The sequence below is a fragment of the Oryzias melastigma genome, linkage group LG8 (genome assembly GCF_002922805.2).
Source record: "Oryzias melastigma strain HK-1 linkage group LG8, ASM292280v2, whole genome shotgun sequence".
Lineage (NCBI taxonomy): Eukaryota > Metazoa > Chordata > Actinopteri > Beloniformes > Adrianichthyidae > Oryzias > Oryzias melastigma.
In genome coordinates, this window is record NC_050519.1 from 4,775,865 (window position 1) to 4,784,857 (window position 8,993).

The 8,993-nt window shown below is 36.7% G+C and overlaps 2 protein-coding genes across 11 annotated transcripts in view; both read right to left on the reverse strand.

Annotated features, from left to right (window-relative positions):
* Positions 1-6,548, reverse strand: part of mpp3a (membrane protein, palmitoylated 3a (MAGUK p55 subfamily member 3)) — a 39,885-nt gene extending 33,337 nt beyond the window's left edge. For all 3 annotated transcript variants that reach the window (XM_024272145.2, XM_024272143.2, XM_024272142.2), the window contains exon 1: positions 5,968-6,548. The gene's annotated coding sequence lies outside the window, so the exon portion shown is untranslated. The remainder of the gene's footprint in view (positions 1-5,967) is intronic.
* Positions 6,549-6,686: 138 nt separating this feature from the next.
* Positions 6,687-8,993, reverse strand: part of si:ch211-198m17.1 (mucin-21) — a 22,457-nt gene continuing 20,150 nt past the window's right edge. For 5 of the 8 annotated variants that reach the window (XM_036213155.1, XM_036213152.1, XM_036213154.1 and 2 more), the window contains 2 exons: positions 7,892-7,924; positions 6,689-7,574 (listed from right to left, as the gene is read on the reverse strand). In XM_036213155.1, the coding sequence (XP_036069048.1) occupies positions 7,446-7,574; positions 7,892-7,924 (162 nt within the window). In that variant the 3' untranslated portion in view covers positions 6,689-7,445. Of the gene's footprint in view, positions 7,575-7,891; positions 7,925-8,993 lie in introns of all 8 variants that reach the window. The other 3 variants (XM_036213153.1, XM_036213156.1, XM_024272810.2) reach the window with 2 other exon arrangements.

Below are 8,993 nucleotides of genomic sequence, written 5' to 3' on the forward strand. Positions count from 1 at the left end.
GGAGGGCCGGATCTGGCCCCTGGGCCTCGACTTTCACACGTGCTTTAGAAGGACAGCTTAATGACTCCCTCTGAAGAAAATGTTTTAACATGTTCTTGTAGCATTTTTCTGATGATAAAGGACATTTATAGAAAATAAAGCTTAAAATAACATTTTTGAGAGTATATTTATTCAAATTGATGTGACATACATAGTTTTAATAGGTTTAATTTACTTCAAAGTGGTTTCTTTGAGAAACTAATTTGCAAGTACTACTGGAAAACAGGGTTGTAAAGAAGATCAACATTTTGAGTCCTAATATTTTCACAATAACAGGTTGCTATAAAGACGATATGATTTTCTTACTAAACTTCAAATTTACAAACACTAGAGTTGATCTGCAGCCATTTATGCTAAAAAGTGATCAACTAGAGCCTCAGCTGTAACTGAAGCTCTCCAATGGCTCAAACGGTGACAAAAATCAACATTTTTTTCCAAAATCGGTTCCCTGGGCAATAGCAAAGAGAAGGTTTGAAGCTAGACTGACGGATAAGTCTTTAGTTTCCATACGGAGCCTTGAGTCTACAGAAAAATGTTTCATCGTTTGACGTGCCTCACAGGCTGCTGCAGAGCTGCAACAATGAAAGGAATTTATAGCCTTCAGTGACTGAATAGAGACAGAGGGAGGATGGAGACAGCAGGGAGGCGGAGCTTCCTTCAGCTTTAGAACGGTGGAGCAGGTGCTTCTCCATCCTCTGTGAGCCTTTTGGCCTAATTTATGAGATTGTTTTGTTTACACTCGACAGCATGTTTGCAAACCATTATCTGCTCCTTATGCTTCACTTTGTCTGCTGCTGGAGGATGACGTCCCACAAAGCAGCTTCTTCATCCAGCTGTCGCTGGGGATCGAAACTTTAATAAACAAGGAATTCAGTCAGAATAAAAAACAAAGCATTCCCAAAATCACCATTAATATAAATTGATTTTCCAACAAGAAATAAAACACATTTTTGTTGAAGAATCACTAACCTAAACAGAATTAAAACTGCATTTTCTCAAATATAACCAACCTTTAGACGAACTCATCGGATTTTATTAGAAAAACTCACAAAAATGTCAAATGTAGATTATTATGTCTAGTGAGCAGGAGATGTGTGATAAAGATCTGAGTCTCTGAAGCTGCTGAAACATCACAAATAATAGATTTTATGCTTTCAGACAAGACAATAAATGAAATTTCCCAACAGCCCAAGAACATTCACGATCTCCACATCTGCTTTTCTCAGTTCAAACTTCTTTTCATATAACAGCTAGACAGCCATGCTGCACTCACTCCACATGTTTGGGATGCTTTGTAACTCCTCCTTCCTCCCACCATGTGGTCTAATGCTCTGCTGTGGTTTCTCCACAGGCGTTCTTTGACCTCATTCAGTGCAACTCTGAAGGACCTCAGTCTTATAAGCCTCTCCTGCAATATCTGGTCCCAACTTGTGCCAAGACTGAGTAAACGGTGAACACGCAGACCACATACGAAAAAGAAGAGGAGTAGAAACATTCCAAAAAGGAGTAGGAGGCTACGAGTTAAAAAAAACAACTTGTGTCCATCACAAAAAGGGTCAACAACAAAATACAAAAGCAAGTACCGTACTTTCTGGAAAATAAGTTGCACCAAAGTATAAGTCACACCGGAGAATAAGTCGCAGAAAATGTCTAATCAAGAAGAAGAAAACATTTATTAGTCGCTCTGGAGTATTAAGTCGCACTTTTGGGAGAAAAGTCTGACGTTTCAGAACAAGTCCACAAAGCCCCACGTAACGCTGCGTTCACAGCAAACGGGATTCAAATTTGCATCTACTGCCAGTTTTTTGACAAGCATCACATTTGCGTTCACTAGTTCTTTTGATTTGGGTTAAATAGTATGCTCAAAGCTTGTTCAAAAATGTTTTCATAAACTAGAACGGGCCTGACGCATGTGGGAGAAGCTAGCGTAAAAATTTGCATCATCAATACCTGGAAGCATTGATGGTATATCTTATTTATAATGCACAGAAAACAGATAATATCGAGAGATCAGGTTTATTTATTTTAAAAAGTTCAACAAAATCATGTCTCCATGTCTGGTTCAAGAGATCTTATTGTATTTGTTTTGTATTATTGTGATTATCTCCTTTTTATTTTTTTTAACTTGTCCTGTCCAACAGCTAAGAAAACGGATACAAGCTGAGAGCCTCTTGTGTTAGGACAGATTTTCACTGTCACAACAGAGGTTATTGAGTATAAACCCCTTTTGTATTTCATGTTAAACTTTATTCATAATGATTATGTTTGTAACTTTTTTGTTGTTGCGATTGTTATCTTCTATACTACAGGAGCTGATTAAATGACGGCACTTTTACCTGTTCTTACGTCTCTTGATGACTGTTTGTTTTTGGGGTCAGATAGCTTTCAAAAAGAAATGTATTCATAAAGAAAAAGTTGTATTTATAAACACAGTCGTATTCATAAATACGGAATTGTACACAATTTAATATTTTGTGCACCACTTTACTGGAAAAAAATATGAATGCAATATTTTGTTTTAAGCTTAACATGTCATTTTTAAATACAACTTGTTTTGTTTTCTTTGTTTCGTTAAGAAGACAAATGCGTATTCAAGATAGAAAAGTCGTGTTCTAAAGAGACGTTAAACATAAAACTAAATGTGTTAATATTTTTTCTGCAAAGTTGTGCCCAATTATTAATTTGTACACAACTTTTTCTTCATGAATACATTTCTTTTTCAAAGTTATGTTACCCCAGTTCTGTTCCACATTAGTACGAGGGAACAAAAAATGAAAACAAAAATAATAATGTTTCGATGCAAAAAAAAAAAAATCTGATTCTTGTCCATGTTTGTTTTGGACAACATTTCTTCTACTGGCACTGCCGGTCGCAAATACTGATACACAATTACAGAGCCCACTAGTGGCTGTAAGTGGAAACAACCTCTAAAGGGAAAACCATTGTTAGTAGGAAAATAACAAATATATGAACCTATTCATGCTTTAAAAAAATAAATAAAAATCACAAATAACTCGCTTCTAAGTATAAGTCATACCCCTGGCTAAACTGTGAAAAAAAGTGCAACTTATACTCTGGAAAATATGGTAAGCTAACAAGGAGCTTAGGAAATTGGCAGTCTACCAAAGACCCGGTTAAATTGTAGCCACTAGAGGGCCCAAGCCAGGATCTCATTGTGCCGGTCCCAAGCCCAGATAAATACAGACGGTTCTGTCAGGAAGGGGATCCGACATAAAATATTTGCCGAATCAAAAGATGTGAATCAGACCTGGAGGAGATGATTGGCTGTGGTGACACCTGAAGGAAAAAGCCGAAAGGAAAAGAAGACGACTTTATACAACAACACATTTGTACTAAACACGTTTATGACAGTCAGTGACCAGCGAACCAAAGCCAAAAATCTGAACTCCAGCAATAGTTAGATCATTAAATGCTTCTCAAACCAACATTGACTTTAACAACACCCTCAAAGACTTCAACCAAACATCAGCCGACCACTTTCACAAAGTGATGTGATCAACCACAGAAAACCAGCATCTAACTAGCAGCCTCTAAATATCTGAGATTTTTCATATTCCTGCATTTCAGCTCATTTTTCTCTGTGCTGTCCCTACTTTTGCACTCCATATCACTTGTTAATCCCCTTTTCCACATTTTCAAAACAAAGTTGTTTTCAAAACTACAGGAATACTCTGTTAGTTCGATCTTACAACCAGAGGACTAAACTGCAAATAAAGTTTTAAAGTTTTCTAACTGAGATGAGTTGTTCCTGCATCAGTCAAACAGAGGAAGTTCCTCATCTTTTCAGTCCAGTTCAGGAGTTTTAAGTGTCTCGATGCTTATTGCATTGTTTGCTCATTCTCACAGCTCATGCAGGTCAAATGACTGGGATATGGAGCTCACAGCAGCTAAGTGTGTATCGATCAGACAGCTGAGCCCGTGGGTTGATGGGATGTGCTGCAGCAGACTGGTAATGGCTCCGGCATACAGTACATTCCTATACAGTCCAACGAGAGCCTGCTGATTAATGTTGAAAAGCACCTTTGAATACAGACAAAGTATTCAACTTATCAAATGATTGAGTTCAGGTGTTTCTGTCATTTCCATGACCACAGGTGTTAAAAAGTTTGCATCAGAGACTGGTTCTAAAAAAACATCCATGGATGCTGAGGCAGGTAGAGCACAGATGACATTACGACCCTGCAGCATCTCTCAGACAGCATGTGGCCTTTAGATTATCTCAACAACAGTGTGGAGTTTCCTGAGCAGCTGCATCCCAGAATGCAAAGTCAGTTTTGATCTGGAAATCTGACGGAGGAGTCAGTTTACTGTAATGAGCCAAGTGTGCAGTTTGGTAGAGGGAGGATTATGGTATGGGCTTGTTTTTAGGAGCTCCTTCATTTCTTTGAAAAACTCTATAACAAGAATTTTATTGACAATTCAATGCACTGAACTTTTTGGAAACCTTTGAGGACGGCCCTTTTCTGATTCAAAATGAGGTCCATAAAGACATGGATGATTCTGAACCCAATGATAGTCAGGCCTTCTGATCCAACACCAATGTCTGACCGCGCAGACATGATACTGAAACATCCCCATAAACATCTAAACCCAGTAAAAAAAACTTTCTAGGGAAGCTATAACTTCCAAGTGTGGGACGATGTCCTAGCAAACCCTGTGGATTATGAACAATATGTGACATATTTATGTAAAGGTGGGAGACTATTTTAGTTCCTATTGTCTTGCTGACCTACATCCTGATATTCCCACAATACCATAATACTATTAACAGCTTCAACTTGAGTATATGAAAGTTTCTTTGGATTAAAATCCAAAGTCTAAACCATAATTCAGATACGGTTGGAGTCCGTCAATCAAAATAGCATATGTTTTATTAGTTTCAGTGAACCAAAGCCTGAGAATAAGGCAGATTTTTCATCCCAGTCAACCAAATTGTGCAGAATAACAACAAAACGCACCTAGAGAGACTGGCATATAATTGGAAATTTTGTTAAAACAGAAACTCTGTGATGCTAACATCTGGCCAGAATGAGTATTATAAAATATTGAAGTCTTGAAAGTGTTTCTGCTGATGTCATGTTAAGTTATCACATGGTAAAAACACTGATTTAAAAACAGGTGATACATGTTTGACCTGTAGCTTCATCTCAAATTGTTTGGTTTCTGTTTTCACTAAAGGATTTACAAGGGAAAAAAATTAGTGGCTTGGATTTATTCTCCTTTGATTTAAACTTATTTACTTTCTTTCTTTTTTTTTTTTTAAGAAACAATAAATTTTAAAAGCCTACCATTCAAGCTAAATAGTGATGGTTAAAAGGACACTGATATGAAAAGCAAATCTCTTCTAAAGACTAAAACTATGTTTAAATATCAATTTCTTGTATAACAACATGAAAAATGTAAATAAAAAACGTAAAGCTTCACAGGTAGTTCATTTAGAATCATACTCGTGTTTTAAACATAAATTAGCATCACCTCATTGAAAAAATATGACAATTTCTATAAGAAAATCGGCCTTTTTTAAGAATGATCTAAGCTAATTCATTTTATTCACACTATCCAAATATTAGGTTGGGGTTGTGAGCTAGCGGGAGAGTGTAAACAAAAGAATGATGGGATATCAGAAGAAGGTAACTTCCGGTTAACAATTTAAGGACGAATTAATAACAAATTATGTCCTTTAAAAAAAGCGTTTTTTTTTTTTGTTTTGTTGTAACAGTAGCATAATCTTGACTAAAAGATCATTAAGACCACTGAATTATATCAAAAGATAATCGAAGATTCACCAAAACCCCATCTGTTCAAGTCATCGATTCTAATGATCATTTTCTGAGTTGGTAAATACTTTTTTTAACTTTAATATTTTACAGTGGAAAATAAAACAGAATAAAGACCAAAAATTCTAACCTGTATGGACATGGAAGCAGCCGTAGGTAATATCCAAACAGGAACCAAAGTTCAGAGAAGAAGAACCTGTCCGCCATATTCTTTTCACCATTTGAACTTAGTCCACTTTGATTGCGAAAAATTCCGTGTCGAAAATAAGTATTCTAAAAATTTTATAGGACGTAAAGGGAATTAAAAGAAATAAATAAAAAGTGTACGTCTCTAATTTAAAAAACAAAAAAAAAATGGAAAACACGTAACTTCGAGAGGGACGCCGTCTGCGCGCAGGTGAAAGATAACGACCGGAAGCAGTATCCGAAGACAAGTGTGTAAGATGGAAATTTTCAAAGTAAAAGAGGAAGTGAAATAACATCAAAACAAATGCTCAATTCTAAACATTTACATTCAAGAAATGCGTGTAAAGTGCATATATGTTATATATATGCACTCAGGTACATATGACCTGATTAGATTTCAAAAATGTATTTACTCACCTTTTTTCAATCAGGGGGACATTCTTAAGATTAAAAATAGATTTTAGAAGTTTCCTAGATAGAGGAAACAGCAAAAACCTCTAATTTTATTTTTTATGTCATCAATCCAACCCTTTAATAAAATGACAAAATAATGAATACAAAATGTTTTAAAAAACAAAGCTTAACATTCAAAAGTAAATAGTTTCCAGTGCAAATATGCCTTTACAAGACATACAATAACAATGCCTTACAAAAAAGACAGTCTGTTGTGTTTAAATTAATTTATTTCTTTCACACCCACTCTCCTCAGTCATGTACAAAAACTTTGCACACATAAAAAACAGTGAACTGCCCCACACACAAAAGGATAAATATATTTATAAAGAATCTTCAAGAGAATTGTAACTGTGATAATTGGCACATCCAAAAAGATTTTTCTGACAAGTTTTGCATGTTTCCTATTTGTCAAACTGACCACTAAAACAGGCACATTTTACAGATGAAGCTGCATTAAAGACTCAGTGTTTGACTGCTATAAGATAAAAAAACACCTTCATTACAGCCCAAAGTAGGGATCCAGCCCCCTCAGTAACTGATGATTTGTTTCAATAAGAAAGGATTATGGCTTAAAGAAGAACTACAGAAACCCCAAAATTTCCCCACATTTCACATTTGATTAAGAGATAAAATTGGAGGTAAACTTTACACACACTCGTGCAATTGTCAAAATAAGCTTTGTTTTGAAAGATCAGACATGGATTTCTTTAAAATAAAAAAAAAATGGAAAAAGAAAAATGCATCATTTAAAACATACAGATCAAAGAAAGCAATATTTTAATGGTTGCACACAACCTTATTAGAAAAATGTAGAAATGTCTCTGCCTGGATAATTTCTTTGGTTAGCCTGCGTTTGAGCATGTCCTTCATGATTCACCCGAGTCTGAGCATCCTGATAAAAACCTGGTCCTGCTCAGGAAATGTGCTGCGCGCTCTCATCTTCCACTTCTCTTTGATTCGCCCCCATCAGTTCCTGTTCTCGTCTCCTGGCAGGAAGTACGGATTCTCGTGGCCTTGGACCAGGTATGAATAACGGGATGAATTTCTACCTTTGAACGTCTTCATGTCTTCTGTGTTGAGATCGTAGGATCCAGACTGAAATGTCAGCGGAAGCATTATTAGTATGTTTATTTAAGTATAAATAACCTATTCACGTACATGCACAACGCCCAAAACACACTAAACCCAACTCACCAAATTTGGAACAAACTAACTATTCCAGGATTACTATCAGATGACATGCTTTGAGTTCAGACTTAGATGAGAGCACACAGATTTCCATGACGACGTGAAATGTGTCATGAAGGTTCCCATCACCCTGAAACACCTTCACCCTTATTCTTCCAGTCTAAATCATCAGAGGAAGCTTCAAGCTAAATCAGGATCTATCTAGGAGCAAAGCAGTACCTTACCTTTTTCCATTTTTTCTGCTTCAGATGAGATCCCTAAAGCAACACACTGTGAGTCAGGCAAAGCTGGGAGCAGGTGGGTGGTGGTGAGGGGGGGGGGGACTAATGCAAACACTCAATGATTGCATTCACTCAAAGTGAGATCTAAAACATAGAATCTGCTGTTGGATTGACAGGTTTGAGTTTGCAGTCCAAGCTACACTCCATAATCTCATTGCTTAAAGTGATCTTCAGGGAGCTTTTATTTTCTTAAAACAAATGAGATTTAGGTTTGTGTTAGTAAGCAAGCACAACGACAAATGAAGCAGCAGTGAACAGACCGAAGGCGGGTTTGATGCTTGATCAGCTCACAAAGGAAACAGAGTCGTGGCAGAACTCACCAGGCCGTTGCTGTGATGATTTTTCACCACCAGTGTGTTGGTGCTGCCCCCTTCTGTCATTTCTATGGAACCAGGTGTTTCCCAGCTGAGGGTGGCTCGTGGGATGGGGGTGATGTCTGCCGGCCAGGATTTGTTCAGGTCTTCGTTGTATGGACTGGTGCCAAAGTTAGGACTCTTGCTGGAGCATCTCCCCCTAACAGCACACAGGGTCAAATGTTTGCACGTGTGGATTGTAAAACCAACAGATGGTCCTTTTACATTCATAGGAGGAGCAAAACGACTATAACTCATCAAATTGTTGGGCTAAAATTTACTTTTTTAATTCAAAATGCTCCAAAAGACGAGGATGTGGTTTTATAAAATGCTTGGTTTGGAGTATGAGGCTAAAGTTGGCATTTTTATTTAGTTATTTTTTAGCTTCCAGTTTCCCTTAACTTTTAAGGGTATAGTTTATTTTCATTCTGTAAATGAACTGCAGTGGGATTAAACGTTATTTGTAAACTTGATTTCATGTTACAACCAAAAAAATGTGACGTCGATTTTCTCTTAACCCACAACTGTCAAAGTGAAACCTAAAAAAAAAAAAAAATCAGACGCCAACTTCAGTCGCGTCTGACTTTTAAGGTGACGGATAAATGCAAAATCAAAAAAACAATCAGTAAAACTGGCATTAGGGCTGGGCGATATGGCAAAAAAATAAAATCACGATTTTTTAAATTTTATTT